Raw genomic sequence first — 25,707 nt, forward strand, 5'->3', positions numbered from 1 at the left:
GACTTTTCTCTGCTTCCATGTCTCAGAATGGAAGCCACCATAACAGAGATCATCGATGTCTTTGAAATTGTCAGTTCAGCTGGTGGCAGAGGAAACAGCTCCTATTCATTATTCCTCCAGCCAAGTCCTATGCCCTGTACCCCACTGGGCTATCGTAGTCTGCCCTAGGATTCAAAAGCATGGACAACTTTACCTACTAACATGCCCTCTAGAGAGACAAACCATTGAAACCTTTCTTGGTATTTTCTTTTGAAGAAGGGAGCCCTTGGAGTGCAAGCGAGCCTAGCATTGAGCCCGAGGGAATGAGCAATGCCGGCACAGAGGAGAATTACCACAGGAGCATGTCGTGGCTTCATGTAAGTAGGAATCTGAGGTCCGTTTCTTTCAGTGTTGGGAAAGATCCAGGCAAGGTGAACAAAATATACTAAAACCATCAATCCAGGTTGGCATCTATGAGAAAGTAAAGGGTTATGTTTAAGCTGAATATACATGCACTAGATTTGATTTTGGGATAAAGTATATGTATTTTAAATTCAACTAAGACCAGGGTCTCTTGTTATGGCTCAGTTGTGGATCACTATAAGTCAAGGGAAGCTACAAGGGACCAGGCCAGGTTGGTGATCAAGATAGGCTGAATGACACATGCCAGGGATCATGACCAGTTTTATACAGGCGACCAGGAAGGTGAGACCAAGGCTGTGGTGTCAGTCTTGAGTTTGTAATAGATACTGTCGTAAACTGGGACAAGGAGAGTCAAAGATGACAAGGTCATGACTCAAAGGAATATCCAGATGGCACAGGCAGGAGAGAGCCCAACGAAACTCTGGGCATAGGCTGGAGCTCAAGATTTGAGCTGGGTATGGAGAAAGAAGGAGGAAAGTAAGAGAGCATAATCTTAGGTGTGCAGTTGTAGGGAACTCTAGCAACATTATTTGTCATGGATAGAGACTGACACCATCCACTCTAATTTCCATCTAACTTGCACTAGGGTCAGATAAGGGCTAACATAATAGCCCTCCAATTATGCAGTACTACGCCGTCAGTGTAGAAAGAGATCCCAGAATTGACTGAGTTGGAGACTCTTGGAAGCAGCCGTTTAAGTTTTTAGTAGAATCTAATGTACATATTGAGAGGCATATGAAACGTATGAGTACAGCTCATAAACATTCCCAAAGTAAGCACATTTGTATAATCACTATCAGGTCTAGAAGAACATTATCGGAGCCCTAGATGCCCTGCACGTGTCCTCCACAGTCACTCTCCTCCCCTCATAGTAACCACCACTCAACCTTCTGACACCATAGATTAGTGTTATCTGTTTTTAAAATGCATGGAACAAGCATCATATACTCTGGCTCATAGAAGCATTTGTATGAGGATGTATTTTATCCTCTGTCTTTGTTCTTCTCAAGAATGGTCTGTCCTATTCTTGGCTGGATTTGTTTCCATTTATGTCAGTTCCACTTTTCAAACCTTCCAAGCAGCCTTGCATTTAATATAGAGATCAATTAAAATGGAGGAACTTGTGTACTATTATAGTTTTTCACACCAGAGAAACTATTCGGTATTTACACATGGGTGACTTATTTATTTCACTTAGGAGTATATCCTCAATATGTATCCATTTTCCTATGAATGACTCTAATTTCTCATTCTTTATGGCTGAATAGTATTCCATTTTATAGAAAAACCACATCTTCTTTATCCAGTTTCCAACTGATGGGCAGATGGGCTGTTTCCAAGTTTTAGCTATTACAAACTGTGCCACTATAAACATTGGTGTGCATATATTTCTGTGGTATGATTCTTTTAAATCTTTTGGAAAGATACACAGCAGAGGGATGGCTGGGTCAAATGGAACCTCTAGACCTAGCTCTTTAAGGTATCTTCATATTGATTTCCATAGTGGTTGCACCAGTCTGCACTCCCACCAACAATGGAGAAGGGTTCCTTTCTCCCCACAACCCCACCAACATTTGTTATTGTTTGATTTCTTGATAGCAGCCATTCTTTGTGGGGTGAGGTGGAATCTCAGTGTTGTTTTCATCTGCATCTCTCGAATGAGCAGTGATGTGGAACATTTTTTTCATGTATTTACTTGCTGCTTTTACTTCTTTGTCTGACAAATGTCTGTTCACTTCAGATGCCCATTTTTTAATTGGGTCTTTATATTTGGGGGGGCTGATTGTTTTGAGTTCTTTATATGTTCTAGATAATAGTCCTTTGTCTGAGGAGCAGCTGGTAAAAATTTTTTCCCACATTGTAGGCTGCCTCTTAGTTCTGTTGATGGTCTCTTTTGCAGTGCAGAAGCTTTGCAATAAGATGAGATCCCAGTTGATGATTCTTTCTGCTAGTTCCCATGCTACTGAGGATTTGTTCATAAAGTCTTTTCCTATGCCAGTGTCTTCAAGAGTTCTGCCTAACTAATCTTCCAGCAAGTTTAGTGTTTCTGTTTTAATATTTAGATCTTTAATCCACTTTGATTTTATTTTAGTGCATGGTGAAAGGTATAAAATGGAATACTACTCAGCCATAAAGAATGAGAAATTAGCATCATTCATAGGAAAATGGATACATATTGAGAATATACTCTTAAATGAAATAAGTAAGTCACATAAGTGTAAATACTGAATAGTTTCTCTGGTGTGAAAATCTAAAATAGTACACAAGATCCTACTGGGATAATTGAGAATGTGAAATGGGAAGAAAAGGGCTAAAGGTGTAGGGAAAGTGGGAAGGGTAGGGGAAAGGAAATAAAGGAAAAGAAAAAATATGAGAAAATGTAAAAATGGAAATAAAGAGTTTGTAAATGGGGAGGGGAGGAGGGGGTCAAGGGAGGGCAGGGACAAGGGGAAAAGATGAGAACCAAGACCTGTCATGTGAAGGTACAGGATCCCATTAATGAATGTAACTGTATTGTAGACCTAGATTGTACCAATAAACTCAATTTAAAAAAAAAAACATACCCTACTCGCTATTGCTTCCTGCAAATGTATTGAATAAATGCTGGATGTGCTTGGAGCCTTTGTCTTTGCTGCTGTGAGCAGCACTGACCAGGACCCAAACCTCAGGTTCTCTGCTCTTAAAAAAAAAAAAAAAAAAAAAAAAATGGAGGAATTGAAATATTTATAATTTTAAGACTTCCAATATCTAAAAATGCCCTATTACTCTATTAATTTATGTCCTTGCATTTACTTAGGATTTAGATATCCTTCAGAAATGTCTTAATTTTCTATGTGATATACTTCACATGAAAACTATGTAAGTGTTTGTGTAAAGTCAATGTTATTTCTTATTTATATATTTGGAAGAAATCACTGGTAAAAACTTTTAGACCTAAAAATTCTTTGAAGGACAGTTTTAAATTACAGATTTAATTTATGTAATACAATTAAGACAACTATTCAGATTTTCCCTTTCTCTAGAAGAAATTCAGATAAATTGACATTTTTACCTAATTTTTTTTACTTAATCTGAACAGTCTCATATATTATTTTTTAAGATGTTCTTTATTTTGAAGTCATTTAAATTTCTGTAGACTCTGTGATTTACCTTTATCATTACTGATATTGGTAGATTGTCTTCTCTCTTTCTTTTCGTCAGTCTTCTAGAAGCCTTCCAGACTCATCTTTCAAAAAGCAATGTTTTAATTTTGTCATTTTTTGAATATTTTATTTTGTTGGTTTCCTGAATTTCTACCATTATTTTTATAATTTTTTGTGCTTCCTTTGAGTTTAACTTGTTTTTCTTTCATTGCTTCACTAGTTTACTACTTTCTGTCCTAATTTAAAGCTACGTATTATGATAAAAAATATGGTGAATGGTTAATTTTTTTAAAATGTGTCATATAGTAAAAGATATATTGCTATCAATCTTCCTCCTCAGTTGTTGTTTTCTGAACAGTTCTAGAAGGAAGTTGTCTTTTGTGTGTAGTCACACTGTTAAGGCTGCCTCAGTGCCCTGAGCTGATACAGAAAGTTCACTATTCATGGTCATTTTAACTTGAGAGCTCAAATAGCACAATATCACCATGTAGTGAATCAAGTAGGTGAGAATACACCGTGATTTTTTATAAGCCCACCTTTCCTTTGGACGGTACTTGGGCAGCAGCATTCACCGTAGTTTTGGTCACACTTTGTAAAGACACTCATGAAAGGGAATTTCCAGAACTGCTTCAGAAAGTGGCAAGAACAATGGAATAAATGTGTTCAGACCAAGGGGAAGTATTGTGAGGGAAGTTCATGGCAATGTGTGTTTTACTCTAATACATTTTTAAAAATTAAACATTATTCGTATATTTTGAGCATGTCTCATATAAATATTCTCTAGGAACAGCTTTAGCTGTTTGATAAATGTTCAATATCATTCAGTTAAAATGGTTTTAAATTTCTGTGGTGGTCCATCACAATTGATAACTAATATTTTAAAGTCCACGGCTGGTACCTCCAATATATAAATCTCTTGTTATTCCTCTTGGTCCTTTCCCTTAAGATGTCCAGTAATTTCATTGCCGACTTGATACAATAGCTGAAAATTTTAGAGGCCCAGTTGTAGACATATGTCTCATATCACTGTCAAAACCCAAAGGATGTACATCAAGAAGGCAACCTAATATGAGGTACAGATCATAAGGAACAATATGTCAGTATAAGTTCAGTGATTATAACGTGAATGTAGCAAATAAAGGGTGTGAGATGTTGATACTAGGAGAGGTTGTATATGTGGGGGCACATGGTGTATACGAGAGCATTCTATGCCTTCTGCTGTATTTTTCTGTCTACCTAAAACTATTCTAAAACATTAAATTCATTAGTTTAAAAATTATAGAGGTCCTTACAGAGGTTATTTGACTCTAGATAACTAATCCTATCCTCTGGCAGGTGACAAAGAACCACATTACCTCAATCCAGTCAAGAACTAAGCTTGCCTTCCTTGGGCTATTACATACCTATCAACATTTTGCCTTTTCAGATCACTTTCTTAGTGTTTTTCTTGATTATCCAGATTTGAAAGTAAAAAGAGACTCCCCCATAGTTCCTACAAGTGTTCTGTCTCGCGCTTGGATAACAAAGGATATCAGGGAATATACAGGGAATCTTGAGAAAACTTTCAATATATAATTGTTGAGAGCTTTGAAAGGTATGAAATATTGTTAGCCGAATTTGACAGAAGTAAGGAGTTCGTTGTTGTTTCTCTCTCTCTTTTTTTTTTTTCATGATAAGCAAGTCCTCTAGTTCTTAAAGAAGTGTGGGATAGCCCTCCCGGGCGAGTTGGACTAGCCTTGTGCATGTCAACTTGTTTTATGTTCTCTGTCCAGTGTGCCACACAGTCCTCACAGGGTGAGAATCACAGTGACTCACTAGTTCCATGAATGAAGCATTTGGAAGATGCTGCATATTTGACTAATCTTATGGCTATGAGTATGTTACTGCCTTTTTAGGAAGGAGAGTTACAAGTTACAAACTCAAGGTCTGCAGATGGAGCTCAGAGGTAGAGCATTTACTTAACATGTGCAAAGCCCTGGGCTCTGTCCCCAGCACCATAGGAAAGGAAGTTACAGATGTAATGTCCTTTATTTCTTATTTTAAAATAAGAATATCTTTTAAGTCAACTAAATCTCTCTCTGGCATCTTAATGGGATATCCAGGATATGTGAGTATTTGAGCTGAATCAAGCTACAGAGACAAGCACAATTGACCAAAACACTAGAGAGAGTAAAATCAATCCACAGGGAATAGAAATGGGGCTCTGCAGTGAGTTCAAGTTCCAGTTCAAGTTCCAGCTCAAACCTTTTAGGCAGAGTGGGAGATGCAGAAATGTTAAATTCCTCATAAAGGCATCCCTCAGCTATTGCTGTTGGATTAGCTAGAACCAAGTTCTCTTTGGTCTGACTCCTATTCCAGTGTGACAGCTGGGGGTGGGGGTGGGGATCGTGGTTCAAAATCTCGATTTGAAAGTATTTGGAAATCGTATACTCCAGGATAGTTTTTTCAAGTTTTTGAAAGTCTTTTAACCTCTTATTGTTTTCAAAAGATCCTTGTGTCAGGTATGTATGGAGAGAGAACAAAGGCCAGTTGGACAGGGACTTTTAACTCTCTCTTGCTGAAATTGTGAATCATTGCAGTTTTAACGGTACATAAGATACTAATGGTATAATTGACAATGTGAAATAGGAAGAAAAGGGATAAAGGTGTAGGCAAAGTGGGAAGGGTAGGGGAAAGGAAATAAGGGGAAAGAAAAAAAAACGAGAAAATGAAAAAATGGAAATAAAGTGTTTGTAAATGGAGGGGAGGATAAAGTGGGAAGGGTAGGGGAAAGGAAATAAGGGGAAAGAAAAAAAAACGAGAAAATGAAAAAATGGAAATAAAGTGTTTGTAAATGGGGAGGGGAGGAGGGGGTGAAGGGAGGGAAGGGGTAAGGGGAAAAAATGAGAACCAAGTCCTGTTAGGTAAAGGTACAAGATCCCAATGGTGAATGTAACTGTACTGCATACCGAGAATGTACCAATTAACTCAATAAGGAAAAAAAAGCCAATGGGGAAGTTGATGTTCTGATTTTCCATCCCATATCCCATGTAAGTGTCCCACTGGTCTATACCTGGCTGCCTGGTTGAGTCTCAGAGATGTTTGTTTTCCAGGTCATGATCTTGCTATGCAATCAACAAAGTTTCATCTGCACGCACGTGGACTACTGTCATCCACACTGCTGCCTGCACCACAGCCGCTCCTGTGCTCGGCTGGTCAGGGCCATTAAGCTGCTGTATGGAGACAGTGTGGACTCCCTGCGGGAGAGCAACAGCTTGAGCACTGTGGCTCTTCGGGGCAAGAAACAGAAAGAGGTGAGAGAACTATCACCAGGTAGATGCCAGGGATTAGAGAACAGTTACTGACCATGTTCTCTGGAAATAAAGATTGTCCCACAACTGCAGTTGTACAAACCAAGCTACAGGGATGTACGTATTTCTGAGTGAAGGTAGAAGATAAGGAAAAGCATCTGTCTTCATTGATCATTCTTAAACATGGACTCTTTCCCCAGGTTTTGTCCGATTTCTGTGAATAAACATGAATTGATAAGGGTGGTGGCAATTAGTTACTGGGATAGACAGAATAATGCCACCCCCACAAGGATTAGGCACCTTACAACCTGGATTACCCAGGTTGGCTTACTGAAATCATGAGGATCCTAATCAGTGAAGAAAGGAGTCAGAGGTGGAGAGAGATGAGCCCACGGAGGCAGAGGTCAGGGCAACGCAGGGCCTCCAGCCAAGGAGTAGTGGCTGTCCCTAGAAGCTGGGAAAAAAAAGGAAATGGAGGCACTTGGGCTGAGTGCTGCCAATCCTATTCAGAACTGCAGAGTGGGCCTGGGGATTTGGCTCAGTGGTTCCATCACCTGCCTCGCAGGCACAAGGACCTGAGTTCATTTCCTGGTACCAAAAAAACAAAAACAAACAGAAAAAGACAAAACTGAACTGCAGGGTAATAAACTCGAGTCATTTTAAACCATGAGGTATGTGGTAAGTCATTACAGCAGCAATATGTAACTGATATAATTATGTATTATAAAATAAGCAGTAAACAGCCTAACTGTTCACAGATGAGTAACAGACTAGTCTAGGTCAAGTCAAACTGAAGGAAATTCCTTCAAGAAATTATGACACTTTCCAGGCATTCAGCTGCCCTTTCCTGACAGCTTCCCTGAGCAGCTGAGCTGGCAGAAGATAAAGACAGTAACTGGGGCCTCTGGGCTCCTGTAGTGAAAGCCCTGACTTACCCACCTGCCCCTGAACAGACATGATAGCCAGGATGCATGACTGAATGCTGTGGGTTGCCCCTGCAGCTGCTGTTCCCAAATGGTTTTCTGAAGATTTTCATATAACACCTATTCATCTCAACACATATTCACTCTACACCTGTTATTGGCACAGTATTAGGCCAGATACTGTGTGAAAAATAAGTAGGCGAAAAGGAAGTTTCTACTAAGGAGTTCATCCAGCAGGTTTGTGCCAGTAATAGGCAGCGAGGCCTCCGAAAAGCTAGAGAATACAAATGATGAAAATAAAAGTGCAGTTGGGTTATATAACCATGCCTCAAGCTTTAGCAGTCTCAAAGGGACTTTTTAAAATTACAACTTTTTATTATGAAAACAATACATAGTCACTGGAGAGATTTTAGCTAACATGAGAGATCCTGAAGAAAAAAGTATGTATCTCATAAGTGTGCTACTTTAGCTTCTGGGATATGCTCTTCTAACATTTTTTCTAAACATGCATGAAGGCATGAGATATATACACCTCACTGACAAAATGCTGTTTGTTTGTTCATTCATATTTGCAATGCTGGTAATTGAATCCAAGGCTTTGTGCATGCTAGGCAAGCACTTTATCACTGAGCTACATTCCCAGGTGAACAAAGCACTTTTTTGATTCTCAACAGACTTTATGCAAGAGGTATTTTCCTCTTCATTTTATAGGTGAAAGCCTTGATGCTCAGCAAAAAGAGACTGTCTGTAGATCACATCTATAACACAGTCAGCTAGACTTAACTTAGAAATATGGAATAGCAAAATCAGGACTTTTTAACTGTGCTGTATTGTTTTCATATTATGAAAATTATACAAATTCCGAGAGAATGAAAATGGGGATTAAATCAAAGTGTATGAACACTAATGAATGACATAAACAGAAAAAATTATGTATATAGGGTTTTCTGTGTGCACTTCTATTTATATAATACATATATCAAACATAAAGGACACTACATTCAAAGAAAACCAGTTATAATTTATGTAAGTTCTTTCTTCATATTAAAAATTCCCTTAGCTTTAAGAGAATATCATTTATGTTAGAAGTTGCAAAAATATGCAAATTAAATTATATTCATTCTTCTGTATACACAACCAAAATTTTTACTACCATACCTTTGCTTAAACTATACTTTTGTCTGTAATCTATATATGATCAAACCCAAATATCCTGTAATATAGAACACAAAGACCATCTCCCCAAAACATTTTCTCATCTCATAGTGTTAAGTACAAGGACATACTGCACATGGATGATAAATGTTACTTTCTTTTCATCCTCCCTTTGTCTAACGTAGAATGGTACTTGTGATTTTCCCGTTCTTCATTCATTCATTCGCTCATCTATTTTTCTATCCATCTAGCTCCTCATCTACTCAACACATTTCTAAAGAACCTACAGAGTAGGCCAAACCCGTACTTTGTGCTGTGTAATAATAATGGACAACAGAGATGTAGTCCCTCCTTTTATGTTATGTATAAGATCTCACCTGAGAAACAGATGTTGATAATCTTTCAGAATGATATAAAAGTGCAACTGAAGTAAGGGCAAGGGAGAGGTTTGCTCCACTAAGAAACTTACTGATGAGGCTCTGAATTTGGCAAAAGAAGTACAAGACAGCTTTTTCCAACAAGGTAAACTTCAAGTGAAGGAACCCTGGATGTTAATTCATTACGGGACTTTCCAAGCAGAGAGAAGAGGAGCACGAAGGACCATGGCCGGAGCACCGAGAACTGTGATACCATCATGAAGCTCCATAGACAGATAAAGACTACAACAAGAAGGGCCACAAAAAGGCTCTGATTCTATCCTATAAGTAGTGCCAGACATCTTCTGCCACTTAATTATAAACTCTCTTAGAGCTAAGGACATCATACACATTTTTTATCCTGAATGATTGGATCAGACTACAAGTAATACTGACACGCTAGCAAAGGACCCATCAATTTTGAGTGAGTCCGTGGGATTATGTTCTAGGATGGCTCATGACTGCCTTCGCTTCTGGCTCAGCCAGGACACTGGCATGAAGCAACAGAAAAGGCTTCTACCCTCCTGCTCTGGCTTACATTTCTAAAAGGAAAACAAAGCAAGAGAAGTATCTTCTAACCTCACGACATTTGTATTAGTCATTCATGTGCAAAGTTGAAAAGATCTCTTGAGTCTTCTGAGATAAACATCTTATTTCCCAAATGCCAGCTTCTTGCTTGAGCCCTTTTCTACCTTCCCATGATGTTTTCCTTTCGCCTGTTCTGAATCTGTCACACAAATGAACAATGATCACGTTTCCAGAGCCAAAATGAAAACAGAAAAAAAGCAATAAATAAAGAGTAAAAGCAGTGGTCTCACTAGAATCAACTGTGAGCAATTGGTTTTTCATTCCTGTTTCCTCTTTAATTGGTTTTTATGGCAGAATTGTGGCAGCCAGTACATTTTATAACCCATCTAACCCTGATCAATCTCCTAATCTACATTTCAGTGTTCAGGAGCTTGCTGTACATTCTTTTGGTTTCTTTTAGTTCACTTCCAAATCTGAGGGCTTTTTAATATATATAAACTATGATTCTATGTGCATATATTACTTTCACCAAAGAATTCTGCCTGTGTCTGCATTTTGTCCTATATTATATTCTAAATATAGTAAATGTTAAATTAGTATTTCCTTTTGGAAAAAGAATAGATAAAACATTTTTTTTTCCTTTCAGCCAAAAGGAAGAGAATGGTAAATGGTTATACATGTCTACAAAAAGAGAGGGCACCACATGGGGTAAATTTTATGAAGCCAATGAAAACAGCAAGAGGTCAACTAAATTCCTACAGAAACAGTATTTTTTCCTAAAACTGCAGACAGTGTTATTGTAAGGCCAGGACCTGGGACTTGATTTTATAAGCCAGAGTGACTCCTCAGCATAACATGCATAAATTATATGTCAAATATTTGTGAAGTTCAAAGGGTGTCAGTTGCCTTTTGGGAAATGTTGCACTCTGTTGGCGTGATGTTCGTGGTGAAATCCTTTTCTCGGGGCACAGGTGGCTGATTCCAACTTTCCCAACTTGTAAATATTTTATTATTTCACAATGATTCATTGTTCACAGCTTGTATATCCTTTTTTTTTATTCCCCTTGGCTTTTTGTTAGCGTGTTTGTTATCTGTCTCTCCTCAAGATATACTCTCCATGGGGGCAAGCATCATAGATAGTTTCCTCCTCAGCATCTATCCAAAAGTCAGCCCAGTCCCTGGCATATGGTTAACTCAATAAATATTCCTGACTTTTTAAAAGAATAAATAATTTTTTGATAATTATTTTGAATAATTTTGGATAACTATTGAATAATTTGAATAACTATTACTCTTCTGTAATCAATATTCTTTTGTTTCAAGGAATAGAGACTCATTCAAACATGTCCAAATAATTAGGGATTTTCCCCCAAAGGATATAACAGAATTTCAGGAAACTAGGGATAGAAATGGAAACTCATAGCCAAGCTTTAAGTGATTGGTAGCCAAAAGTGTTGTCCATGTCAAAATGGCCAGAATTTGTCATCTCTGATCTTCCTGCATCATCTTAGTTGACTTACTCATCTCTCTCCTCTGACAGCTCTTGTTTTGTTCATCTTGGACTGAAAATTGCAACATTTGAAAAATGACATTTTTTTCTTGTCCTCAGCAAGCATCACTAAATGATTCAGACTCTGAGTCCCTTCACACCTTAGGACAGGAATTTGACAAGATCCACTCCTGCTCCTTTCAGAAATCCTTAGCCAGTCAGAGCTGCAAATGTAATCAATAGTGGTCAAAATGAGAAGCCACAGAGTAAACTGTGGTGGGTTTTTCTAAGACATGTACAATAGTAAGCATTCCCCGGTACTCCTAAGACATCTTGGGTCTTCCCATTCATCATAACTCCCTCTAGTAGAGCCATCTCAAAAATAGATGATGTCCTATAGTGATGAATCATCCTTTATCTCAGTGTTTATTTTCTTTACAGATTCTTCTTTGACTTATAATTTCAACCACTCACATTCATCTCAGTCTAGTGAAATCTCTTTCTTTTTAGGAAACTGAAGAGATCCCATCAGGACAAGCAGCCTTCTCCACCCAATTCCTAAGTCCTTCTGTCAGAGTTTTGAATTAAGTTACCAAAGAAAAAGGGCACCTAATCACAGATTTTAGTCTGACTTAGAGGTGACAGCAGTAGAGATTCTTTTTTTTTTTTTGATACCGGGGATCAAACTCGGGTTCTTGCATTTGCAAGGCAGTCAGTAGAACCACTGAGCTAAATCCCCAGCCAGTAGAGATTCTTTAGTTCCTTCACATAGTATCCTGAAGTCTCTGTGACATATGAACCCGTGTCTCGTATGTCTTCCCAGTCTGACCATGATTTCAAAAATAGTGACTACCACATTACTCTGCTGTGAAGCCCTTCCAACTTCCTTCCCTTTCCACTGAAACAAGTACCCTAATGATCTTGAGGTTACCAAAACACACCGTTCTTTCTAAGGAAGCATGCCACCATATTAAATGTTTAACACATGGGAAACTTGGCTCACACCTTGCCAGTAGGCAGAATTAAACACAACCCCACATTTCCTAGTATATCAAGGAATAATGCACATGATCAGCCTTTTTTTCTCCTATGCAGTGGGTTTTCCTCTATTTGTCTGGTTAACGTTTTGTAATTCAATCAAAAAAGTTGTTCGCCAGTATTCCTAAAAAGACAAAATGTTAAGCAAAAGGATAAAGGGGTGAAATATTTATAAAATTCAAAAAATCGTACTTTAAAATAATTATAATGAGGCCGGGGATTTAGCTCAGTGGTTCAGTGGCCTGCCTTGCAAGCACAAGAACCTGAGTTCAATCCCTGGTACAAAAAAAAATAATAATAATAATAATAATTATTATTATTATTATTATTATAATGACCTGTAAAACATGTATAAAATAGTAAACATGAATTATTTAAAATTGTATTTCATGCACATAGCATTATCACAGTTTTGCTAATATGTATACAGAGAAAAAAATGGTTAAAAGAAACCAAATAATGACTATCATTGAGTTGGACATTACTGGGATTTTTGTTTCCTTCTTCACAGTTTTTCTATCTTTATCAGATTTTCTGTAATATATGTGTATTGTTTTAGAGGTAGAAAGAATAAAAGCAGAGATACTAATTTTTAAAATATCTTTAGTCTATTTTAAAGGACATCATATATATCCCCACACTGTAATAAAGAAAACTATTGCTATATATGAACTATTTTAGAACTATTTTGCTGTCAAGTCACAGCTTTTCAAGTCACCAAAAAATACAATGCAGTATTTTTCTTCTCAAAAGATAAGTGTTCCCAAGTATGCATCTCCACTTTTTTTCCTTTAGGAAACACAGCAAGAGTTCTTATTTCTAAGTAGACCCCTTTCAAAAGTTGGTACCATACCAGCCACACATAACAGACTCATTGTCTTGGATCTTTTCACCAGAGTTTCGAAAGACTTTCTTGGAACACGCATGTACTTTTAGATTTTTCCTTTTATTTCAAAATATCTCCATCTATAACACTGTGAAGCTTTGTCCAAAAATTCTTCAGTCCAGTCTTTTCCCTTGGCATAGAGGGAAAAGTGTTTCATTGACATGGCACTGACAAAACAAATGAGCTTTATTCTGTGTGAGGAGAAGGATTCTCTCTTTGCATATCCTGGGGTGCAAAAATAGGAAGACTCAGAACTCAGGATAAATAAACAAAGACCTGTCCCCAGTAGGACTGATGCTTCCCCCAGCTGCTCTGTCCGTTTTTAAGGAGTCAGAGGAAGGAATTGTCTCAGCTGCCCTGACGGAGTTGAGTCAGGCCTGTTCTGGACTGAGAAACTATTTGATAGAATGGAGTTTATCTGACTTGCTATTTTAAAATGTTTGTATTTTTAACTGCTGATGGAACACAATTAGCCCTGAAAAGAAAATCGGGAGATTCTTGCCTTTCGCTCATTCTCCTATAGCCAGTAACTTGGATGAGTTACTCCACCTCTCTGGATTCTAGTTTCCTCAAATGTAAAAGAATTTGTTACTAATGATCTCTAAGTTCCCTTTCATGACAAAATTAACTGCTTCTCTAAGTTTCAGAAAGTTTGAAAAATCCTTAGAGCATTCTTTCCATAGAAGATGGTTATTTGGAAAATGTAAGAGAAATAAAGCCCCGATGTTTTATGAGAAAACACAACACCTTCATCGCATATTTCATTCTCTTTTCAGTGCTCAGATAAGTCATGCCTTCGGACACCTTCTCTAAAGAAGAGAGTTTCAGACGCCAACCTGGAAGGGAAGAAGGATTCTGGGATGCTGAAGTACATCAGGCTTCAGGTATTGGCACCTGGTTCTAAGATATACATGTAGCATTATCAGGGAAGAGGCTCCAGATAGTCTGTTTGTTTACTAGTGTTTAGGACAAAAGACATAAGTGAGCACAGTGTTGGCCCCAAAGCCCCCTTCACTGATGAGCAAGGGTGCCACCAAGTGCCACAAAGCACTTCTTGCTAAGCAGGCAGCTTCTACCCATGGCCCATGGTGACTGTCTAGAGCAGCACTCTCCACTCTCTACCTGTTCCAGGGGTCCTGGTTTCCCACCTGTGTGGATGACAGCACTGACGAGTTTTAGAATTAGACAGTCTGCATTTCTATCCCATTGCTGCTGCTTTGGGACTTTGGGCAATTTCATTAATTTCTCTCTATCTTAGTCTCCTCATGTATAAAATGGGGATTCTAGTATCAGATCTATGTTAAAGTGTTCGTGGGTAGATTAAATAAAATAGTATATTTACTTATTTATGCAGTGCTTGACATATTGCTATATTGCTATTATAGCCTAAGCTCTAAACTGTAATAACTTTCCCCTTTGGGGTGGGGGTTGGGAAGCTTTAATGTGTTTCTGGAATGTATTTAAAATTACTTATCCAGCACCTACATGTACTACCTAAATTACGACTGAAAGTATCTGAAATAATGAATTAAATAGGATTTTGTGGGTGGACATTGGCTCATTCCTACAGTGTATAATGTTGTTTCAAATGGAAATGCCATCCAAGTTCATATTGGCTTAGAAAACTAAGTTTCTAAATTAAGTGCTTCATAAGTTAGAGATTGCTCATAGCTTTCAGTGGAAATCTACTAACAGGAGGAGAAAAGAGGGCTTGAAAAGTTCACAAAGATATATTTTGCAATATCTTACTTTTCTTGTAGTTGTATTTATTCTACAGTTTTCTTCTTAGTTGGTTGAAAAGCTGTTTTTATGATGAAAACATTACACCATTAGTACTTTTTCTTCTAATTCACTTTAACTACTAAAATATAATGCCTATGTGTCATAATATCTAAATACATTTCCATTTTAGAGAATAAAATAAGGTCACTTAAAGTAGAGAGAGGGGAGGTAGCTCTTAAGTTTTAAGAAGACAGTAATCAGTGTTGTAAAAGATTTTAAAACATTTTCCATATTTTTCTCAGGTGATGAGCTTATCACCTGCTCCCTTGTCTCTGTTAATCAAGGCAGCACCAATTCTGACAGAGGAGATGTATGGAGATATCCAGCCAGCTGCCTGGGAGCTGCTGCTCAGCATGGATGAACATATGGCAGGGGCAGCAGGTAAAGAAAGACCACCTGGGACCTGGCTCCTGAAGCCCCTGCCAATACTGATCCAAGTGTTGAAATAAGAATGAAAGGCATTTATTTCAGATTTTTTCCCTAGGTCAGATTGACTGCAATTGCTAGATATCTAGATGGAGTTGTGCACTACATGAAAGCCAGTTTTGAATACTTCCTATCCATTTCATTACACGGTTTGCAGAAGAGCAGATCTCTCATGGTGTGTTAGGTAGCTTTCTATCACTATAACAAAATTCCTGAGACAGTCAACCTATAAAGAGAAAAAAGGTACTTTTGGCTCGTGGTTTTAGAGGTTCTGATTTATAGTCCCATCATCAGGAACATTCATTGCTTTTAGGCGTCTGCAGAGGATGCCAGACAGCAGTGGTGGAGAGTGTGAGGTCAGCTCACTTGCTGACCAGGAAGTAGAAGAGAGATGAAGAGACCAGGGTCCCACCATTCCCTTGAGTTCACATCCCCATTGACCTAAATTCTTCTCACTAAGCTTCATTTTCTTAAGACCCTACAAATTCCCAGTAGCACACTGTAGGAGCCAAGCCTTTAACACACAGGCCTTTTAGGGACAATTAATATCCAGCTGTAGTGGGGTGTTACCAAATTATTCAGAATGATGCTCCCCAGCACCTACAGTTTCACCATATTTTACAAAGATGAAATTCTTGTGCTAATTCCTTCATTTTTCATGAATCACTCTCATTAACTTTATTAAATCTCATGTAAGCAATTTGTTCATAATTATAATATCAAAATAAAATTTAAATGATGTGTCCAATTCCTCAAAGCTAGTATGATGCAAAATTTGGGTCCTTCATTTTTTTCCTTTTTGCATAGAATTCTTTATTTTACCAGTTTAAATTGTGAACTGTATATATTAAAATTCAAATAGTACAAAATTGTTTGAATTAAAAAGTAACATTTTCTTATAACCAGCCATTCTCTTCCCCAGTAATTTTTGAGTTTCTTAGGAATTCTTCCAGGCCTAGGATACATATGTCTATGTATGTATACGTTTGTATATGTTGCAGGTTTCTGTTTTCACACAAATGAAACACACTATAAAGGCTTTTTCTTTTTGCATTCTTACATAGGTAGGAGACCAATTTTTAACATCAGCTTATAATTTTACTTCACTCTTTAATGACTACAAAGTATCCTGTTAGATTAATGGGCATACCATAGTTTTACTTGGTCTTGTAAATGGAAATATAGGTTGATTTTGCCCTTTTGGTCTTTCATATCATACTGCAACAAATATCTTTGTAAAAAAAATCTATTTGGCAACATTAAAGCTCAGGTTTTTGCTTCTCTACCATGTGCTTCTCAGAGAAAGCTGTAGGAGCTTAAGGAGTAGGATGGTCATGGAGAAACTGCCGTGGAAAATACACACAGCAAATTGGGCTTTGAGAACAGCTGGAAATTGGCACATTAGGGAAAATGATTTGGGAAAATTTGCATGGGTATGGAAATGCACTGGGCTTATTTGGAAAGCCTGAGGTGAATGATTTGATAACTAGGGTAGCTTATGACATTGAGGCTAGTAAGAAAGACCAAAGATAAAGGTACAGTCAGGGAACACGTTGGCACCTTGTGGCAGCTGGAGCAGTGTGAGCAGGTGGAGTCTCTGGAGAGAATCAGTAGCGCATGGAGAACAGAAAGATGACTGCTGAGCAATTGGCCTGCTTTACCTTCAGAGGACCAGAGAAAGAGACTGGCTAGAAAAAGACCAGAAAAAGTGATCAGAACAGGAGAAACTTAATGGTCACATGCCGTGAAGGGAAGGGAGAATGACTCTTCAAGTGGGTTCTTACAAAGGTATTAAAGGACAAAAAATGGTTGTAAAATACTGTTGTATCTGATGATTCTCAAGTATTACAAGAAAACTATTTTTATAAAGAGATGAAAGCAGAACTCGGTAATGATTTAAAGAATGAGCATGGTCTTCAGAATTTAAAGCCGAGTATAGTACATTTTAAAGGAAAGTAAAGAAAGGAAGAAGGGTGGAGATTTATGCAACTGGTAGGCTAAAGCAAAGGATTATCAAAAGCTAATGATCATAACATTTATAATAGGACCACATCACATATACATTATCTTATTGATCAGCTGTTTTATACATAAGGAAACTGAAGTTAGAGGGAGAATGTTATCCAAGTTTGCACAGCTCAGAGTTGGAGACCCAGAAAAATCAAACTCAGACCCTCCGACTGCACATGCAGATGCCCTTCCCATCACATCACACTGTCAAGAGCACCTTAGAACTGTGGTCCACTGTTTACTTCACTTATATTATTTTATTGTAACATCAAGTTTGGAGTCAAATCTCCTCCTCCTCATTATTCTAGTGACAACTTACTAGTGAATAAAAGGAAACTAACAGATATTATGATGCTTGCCCAAGATCACCGTGCAGAGAGAAGTGCCAGAGCTAGGACTCAACCCCAGTTTTTCTAACAGCTGCCTGAGCATGCTTTAAGACTCTGGGAAAGAAAACGAGAGCGTCTTGATTGCAGTGATCTCACTGATTTGTCTGTGTGCTACAGAATGCATTTTTCTGTCACACTGTTGATTAGCTTTATAACTTAACATGGCACTTGCCCTTTATCTTATTGGCATTTAACTTTTCCCAAACAAAAAAGAAAAGGCAGGATTATTATGCAGAAAATCTCATTGTTTCTCAGTCTCCTTTATCTTTAGGAAGGATAGACATTTCTAATAGAATCTGCAACACGAATTTTGCTTTAAATGTATAGCTAATGAAACTGAGGTAGTTTTTTAATGAACATCTTTATGGTTAAACATCTTTGGGTTAAAAAGCATATTCCTGTGTGGAATTTCTTTCTTCGTCTGTTTTATTCTGGCATTTCCTTTCCACTGTGAGCTGCAGAAAGCTTTGCTTAGAATGAGTTCTTCTACTAAAATGTTGTGCTCATGCTTTTGCACTAGCTATGAAATGGATAATGGGTAACAAAGAGTGACATTTGGTTTACAATGGCTGAGAGAAGTTGGCTTTCTGTAGAGCTGGTGAACTGGTTGTATTAGTTCAGGAATCATTTTCGGGAGGGAGCAGTTCTCACTGCTCCCTCGCCCCAGAAATGATGGAGAATTTTTAATGCACAACTGTTTGTTGACTGTCTCTAGCCGCCATGTTCCTGTTGTGTGCGGTGAAGGTCCCCGAGGCTGTTTCGGATATGCTGATATCAGAGTTCCACCATCCAGAGACCGTGCAGAGACTGAACGCTGTGCTCAAGTTTCACACGCTCTGGAGGTTCCGCTATCAGGTCTGGCCCCGGATGGAGGAGGGAGCACAGCAGATTTTTAAGGTGAGAACTACACGTCACAATTACCTTAGCAAAACCAATCGCAGAGCACAGTGTTTAGCCTGAGCAATGCTTATTGTTTTCTGTATGTTCACTTCATAAATAAATGAACTTCTTCTTGCTTAAAAAAATTTTTTTTGAAATATGGCAGAATATAAAGAAAACCAAGTTTTATTTTAAAAAAACAAAGAAAAATACATTTTCTTTAGCCAGTCTCCTGTTGATGGGCATTTGGGCTGCTTCCAAGTTTTAACTATTACAGATTGTGCTGCTATGAACATGGGTGCACATATATCATTTTTAATTCTTTTGGGAAGATATCTAGCAGAGGAATAGCTGGATCAAATGGGACCTCCAATCCTAGTTCTTTGAAGTATCTCCATACTGATTTCCACAGTGGTTGCACCAGTCTACACCCCCACCGGCAATGGAGCAGTGTTCCTCTTTCGCCACAGCCCCTCCAGCATTTGTTATTTTGGTTGATTTTATGATAGCAGCCATTCTTTCTGGGGTCATGCATAAAAAATGAGAAATTAGAGTCATTTATAGCTAAGTGGATGCACATTAAGGCTATACACTTAAGTGAAATAAATAGAACACGTGTAAATACTGAAAAGTTTCTCTAGTGTGAGAAACTGAAAGTGTCAATAAGAACTAAAAGGTGTAATAGATAATGTGAAAGAGGAAGAAAAGGGACAAAGGAGAAGGAGAAATGGAAGGAGTAGGGAAAAGGAAAGAAGGGAATGAAATTAATATGAGAAAATGAAAAAAATGGAATCAAAGCCTTTGTAGATGGGAGAGGGGAGGGGTGGAATGGAGGGCAGGGGAATGGGGAAAAATAAGAACCAAGATGGATTATGTAAAGGTGCAAATTTCCAGCAATGAATGTTGTTATATTATATACTTTATGTACCAATAAAAGCAATTTTTAAAAAACCAAGTTTTTGTAAAATTTTAGCACCATCCCCAGAGGTGAGGATTTAAAAATCTAAGTTATAATATTCCAGGTATTTTTCTGGCTGCTGGGGAGGATGGGGGTAATTAGCAAAACTGAAGATCACTTGGTTGAAATCCTTCACTTTACTGATGAGTTATCTAAGTAATCTGAGACTCAGAGAGATTCATACTGTGCCCTATGACAGAAAATCTTGCAAAACCTATGTTTTGATGTTTATGTCATGCCAAGTCACTTAGACCCTTAAAGCTTCCTGAGGCAGATTGTGTCATAATTATACTTCAGACTCACTGCAACCTTTATTCCTTCTTACCTCATTACTCTGATATCAACGAGCAGATCCCACCTCCCAGCATAAACTTCACTCTGCCCTCACCAGTGCTTGGAATGCCATCTGTTCCCATGTTCGACCCTCCATGGGTCCCTCAGTGCAGCGGGAGTGTCCAGGACCCCATCAATGAAGACCAGTCTGTGAGTATCAGCAGTTTCTCTCCTAATCTTCAGGTGCAGTAAATGTACACAAGAAGAAGCAGTGAATGTATGAGACAGTTTGTCCATTCTTAGCATAAGAATGGAATAACAGCATCAAAGACCAGCCACAGAGGTGTTTTTTCTTCTGAATGGAAGGCCCTAGCATTTGACAGTGAACGTTTGGAGACTTCCAAACCAAGTTTTATTTTATAATCAAAGCAGCAGCACCTTTTAAGAAAATGTGATATTTACACCCCATGGAGTACTACTCTGCCATAAAGAAAGATAAACTTGAGTCATGTGTAGGAAAATGGATGCATTTTGAGACCAGAACATCAAGTGAAATAAATCAGACACATAAGCTTAAACATTACCTTGTTTCTCTTATATGAGAAACCCAGAATAAAAATAAAGAACAAAATAAAAGGTAGATAATAGGAAGTAGGGAGATTGTTCTCAAAGGGGAAGGATCAAGAGATGGAGGGAAGGGAAGAGGGAAAGGGGATACAAAAAGGTAATTAAGACATGTTATATACAAGAACCAACTTCCCACAAAAATGTAAACATTGTATACTACATACATGTACTAATAAATGAAAATGATAGAAAAATTTAAAAATAAAGCTATTAAAAACATTAGGCATTTGCTTTCTTGGCAAAAGGGTACTTTTTCTGCTACTTACTATAAAATAAGCATATTCACTTACCTCATGATACATAAATTATCTGACATTGCAAGTAGCAGAACAAGAGAACACACGTCTCTTACTTTCTTGTGTGTTTCTAATTTTGTTAATCATCAGTATTACTATCACTGAGAATTAAAAAAGAACATTTTTCTGGATACATCCACCATTATTTCCTTGAATATCAATTGGTATGTAAGTATTAAAGATTTTAACACAACTCATAATACACCCAGAAAGATTATAACTTTAACCTATACAGAAAATATCTTTCATATTCTAATTAACATGCGTGTTCTTTCCTTAATTAACACTTTGAATAGGAAAATATTTACTGGTTTTTAAATTCACACTCCTTTGAAAACCTTATTATGTGTAGATTTTTCCAGGTATTTGCAGTTTTCTTTGAAGATTCTTGTGTTTTTGCACTCACCGCATTTGTATTACTACATGTTTTCAGTACATGCAGTTTACAGTTATTTTGGGGACTCTACTCCGCTGCCCCTTCCTTCCTCCCCCCCACCTTTAAAATCCTCTTTCCTCATTCTCGTTTTTCTGATATTATTAATCTATACATGGCCTTCTTTCCAGTAAATGGCATATTTTTATTCTACTTACTTCACCTCCCATTCTCCTCTTGCCTACATTCTCTTGGACCCATTCCCTTTGCAAGACACCCATCGCCTTGTCTCCTTTTATCCATCCTTTGTTGTGTTCTCTGTACTTTGCTTGAATGAGCAATACTATATAGTATTTAAACTTGTGTGTCTGACTTATTTCACTGAACATCATATTTTCCAGGCTTATCAGTTTTTCTACAGTGAAGAATTGTTTGAACTCTGTTAGCTCTTTTGTTTTAATTCTTCCATATACAATATCTTTATACCTGTTGGTCCTGTGCCAAAGAGAAAGGTGCACCAGTTTCTACTGCTTCAGATGCAGTAATTCCAACCTCTGAACCATGACTATAAAGACCTTTGATGATTCTCCAATACAGGTGATGGGTTCCTGTTTCAGCCAGTGAACCCTATCCCAACTTCACAATAGATTTCAAATTAAGCTCCACAATTCTCTATATTCAGATTGTGTTTTCTTTTTCTTTCCACAGTTCTTACCTTATGTCATGTCATCAGCCAGTTTTTGGAAACTGGTTTTGAAAATACACAGCTCTGTGTCCTACCAAATGCTTTTAATTGCTCTTGTACTGTTTATCATAGTAGCCTTTTGCCTTAATCCTCTGCAAAGTGGGCTTCTATGAGAGCCACACTTCAGCAGAGTGACTGATACCTCCTCTCTGTCCCAAGAATCTTATGACAGTAGGGCGATAAAGAGATGTGGAATCCCTGTTATACAGACATTGCTTCAGGTTGGTAGTGAAGAACTCCAGGGATCTGTTCCCTTCATAAATTATCTGACATTGCAAGTAGCAGAACAAGAGAACACACATCTCTTACTTTCTTGTGTGTTTCTAATTTTGTTAATCATCAGTATTACTATCACTGAGAATTAAAAAAGAACATTTTTCTGGATACATCCACCATTATTTCCTTGAATATCAATTGGTATGTAAGTATTAAAGATTTTAACACAACTCATAATACACCCAGAAAGATTATAACTTTAACCTATACAGAAAATATCTTTCATATTCTAATTAACATGCGTGTTCTTTCCTTAATTAACACTTTGAATAGGAAAATATTTACTGGTTTTTAAATTCACACTCCTTTGAAAACCTTATTATGTGTAGATTTTTCCAGGTATTTGCAGTTTTCTTTGAAGATTCTTGTGTTTTTGCACTCACCGCATTTGTATTACTACATGTTTTCAGTACATGCAGTTTACAGTTATTTTGGGGACTCTACTCCGCTGCCCCTTCCTTCCTCCCCCCCACCTTTAAAATCCTCTTTCCTCATTCTCGTTTTTCTGATATTATTAATCTATACATGGCCTTCTTTCCAGTAAATGGCATATTTTTATTCTACTTATTTCACCTCCCATTCTCCTCTTGCCTACATTCTCTTGGACCCATTCCCTTTGCAAGACACCCATCGCCTTGTCTCCTTTTATCCATCCTTTGTTGTGTTCTCTGTACTTTGCTTGAATGAGCAATACTATATAGTATTTAAACTTGTGTGTCTGACTTATTTCACTGAACATCATATTTTCCAGGCTTATCAGTTTTTCTACAGTGAAGAATTGTTTGAACTCTGTTAGCTCTTTTGTTTTAATTCTTCCATATACAATATCTTTATACCTGTTGGTCCTGTGCCAAAGAGAAAGGTGCACCAGTTTCTACTGCTTCAAATGCAGTAATTCCAACCTCTGAACCATGACTATAAAGACCTTTGATGATTCTCCAATACAGGTGATGGGTTCCTGTTTCAGCCAGTGAACCCTATCCCAACTTCACAATAGATTTCAAATTAAGCTCCACAATTCTCTATATTCAGATTGTGTTTTCTTTTTCTTTCCACAGTTCTTACCTTATGTCATGTCATCAGCCAGTTTTTGGAAACTGGTTTTGAAAATACACAGCTCTGTGTCCTACCAAATGCTTTTAATTGCTCTTGTACTGTTTATCATAGTAGCCTTTTGCCTTAATCCTCTGCAAAGTGGGCTTCTATGAGAGCCACACTTCAGCAGAGTGACTGATACCTCCTCTCTTTCCCAAGAATCTTATGACAGTAGGGCGATAAAGAGATGTGGAATCCCTGTTATACAGACATTGCTTCAGGTTGGTAGTGAAGAACTCCAGGGATCTGTTCCCTACTCTAAGACCACTGGCTCTATCCCCAAGCCTCTCAGAATTTTACTCAGCATAGGCATTAAAATTAAGCAAGTCATAGATAGGATGAGCATTTTACAGAGTGAATTTTTCTCTTTTATTCTTCTTTGTCCATCAGCTGTTGAGAAATAGGTCAGCTTTAATATTTCTCTGTTATACTTTTGCTGCTAAAAAACACAGAATCAAATTTCATATTCAGTCTTAGTAACTCTATAAACTCATTTCCTCTCAGTAACTTTATTTTTACAAATATTAAGTATATTGTGCCATTCTATCTTTATTTGCTATTTACAGTGTAGTAAATGCTTGACCTACAAAAATGAAATAAATCACATATACAACTGGTATATGAGAGATACATCTCTTTCCTTCTCCTTTCCATGGACCTGTCTTTCTGGTTTATTAATCTTACATAATAAATGTCCTTCCGTTTAAAGCTAGTTCAAAAAGTTTTGGGCCAAATTTTATTTGATCTTAATGTGTAAAGAATGAAATGTTGGTATCACCCCAAATCCTAAAGTTGAAACAGGATTTTTCCCCAAAATGATAGACATTATTGAAAAATTCTGATTGGAAGAGCGTTGTTATATATAACCGGGAAACGGTAGGAAAACAAACAAATCTCCGCAGAACTTGACCACGGATGCCCTAATCTTTCCTGAGGATGAACGACCACATTTGGGCAACTCATTTCCTTAGGTCACTCTTTATGCTTTATCCTCTTCCAGGAAAAGCTGCTGCTAAATAAACTAGCTTTCTTGTCTCCCTAGAAATCCTTTTCGGCCCGGGCTGTGTCCCGCTCCCATCAGAGGGCAGAACACATCTTAAAGAACTTGCAGCAGGAAGAAGAGAAGAAGCGTCTCGGCCGAGAAGCCAGCCTCATCACTGCCATCCCCATCACCCAGGAGGCTTGCTACGAACCCACCTGCACACCCAACTCGGAGCCGGAAGAAGAAGGTGCCCTCTACACACGGGGTTTCTTTGAGGGTCGAGTCATAGGGAAATAACTTGCTTGGAAGTAGACACTGATGAACTTAGGTGGTGATGTGAGGTGCTAAGTCCCCTCCATCTCTCCCTAATTTCCCGACATTATTCAATGAAAGAGGCAAACAGTGGTTTTCTAAAGTTAGAGCTTGATGTTTCCAGAGGATGTTAGCCACACTGTGAACCTGTCTGATGATGACCAGGCATTGGATGTGATTCGGGAAACAGCTAAATCCCGAATGCTTATTAAAGTAAATGGAACCAATCTCTCAGCATTAAAAATGGGGTTAATCAGTTAACTACTTTCAACTTTCAAAGTTCACAGAGATTGTTGGTTGGTAACGGAATGATTTATGAACCATTCCAAACTCAGTGATTCTCTACCTTATTTTTATGGAAAACGTTGGGAAGGATTTTCTATTTCTGTAGAAAATGTTTTACTTTTTCCTTTCTTAAGTACACTCTAATTTATGTTAAGCTTCATATTCTGAGTACAAGGGACACTTGTGATGATGATAAATTTATGTTTAAAAAAAAGCCAAAGGTTACATTCCTCATTTTGTTTGCCAGTAGAAGAAGTCACCAATCTGGCATCCCGCCGGCTGTCTGTGAGTCCGTCCTGTACCTCCAGCACGTCCCACAGGAACTACTCCTTCCGCAGGGGGTCAGTGTGGTCCGTGCGCTCTGCGGTCAGTGCTGAAGGTGCGTCATGCTTGCAAACATGTTCTTTATTCCTCATGACTTACATGTTTTGAAATATTTTCCAGTTAATGCCATTGCTGCACTTCATTATGCAATCTTCATTAAATGGCATGACTTGTTTGATGACTTAAAGTTTAAAAAATAAAAATACATCGTTGTCGTTGGGTGACATCGTTGTCACCCAAGAATTGTCATTTTTGAAGTCGGCCCCCTTTTAATTAAATTACATGTAATCATATTGCTGATTACATAGTCAGAAGACATTATTCTAAACATTAATGGTTTTTTTACCCCGGCTGCACATTGCAATCAACTGGGAAGCCTTTCTTTAAAAATAGCTGAGGAGGAAA

The 25,707-nt window shown here is 37.8% G+C and overlaps 1 protein-coding gene across 1 annotated transcript in view; it reads left to right on the top strand.

Annotated features, from left to right (window-relative positions):
* Nucleotides 1–25,707, top strand: part of Unc80 (unc-80 homolog, NALCN channel complex subunit) — a 204,267-nt gene that overhangs the window by 110,871 nt on the left and 67,689 nt on the right. Inside the window, exons 29-36 of the mRNA XM_033763980.1 lie at nucleotides 256–356; nucleotides 6,638–6,838; nucleotides 14,047–14,154; nucleotides 15,295–15,433; nucleotides 18,593–18,774; nucleotides 20,066–20,197; nucleotides 24,442–24,628; nucleotides 25,226–25,357. Coding sequence (XP_033619871.1) covers nucleotides 256–356; nucleotides 6,638–6,838; nucleotides 14,047–14,154; nucleotides 15,295–15,433; nucleotides 18,593–18,774; nucleotides 20,066–20,197; nucleotides 24,442–24,628; nucleotides 25,226–25,357 — 1,182 coding nt within the window. The remainder of the gene's footprint in view (nucleotides 1–255; nucleotides 357–6,637; nucleotides 6,839–14,046; nucleotides 14,155–15,294; nucleotides 15,434–18,592; nucleotides 18,775–20,065; nucleotides 20,198–24,441; nucleotides 24,629–25,225; nucleotides 25,358–25,707) is intronic.

This window comes from Fukomys damarensis, unplaced genomic scaffold (genome assembly GCF_012274545.1).
Source record: "Fukomys damarensis isolate Sample0158 unplaced genomic scaffold, DMR_v1.0_HiC HiC_scaffold_16, whole genome shotgun sequence".
Classification (NCBI taxonomy): Eukaryota; Metazoa; Chordata; class Mammalia; order Rodentia; family Bathyergidae; genus Fukomys; species Fukomys damarensis.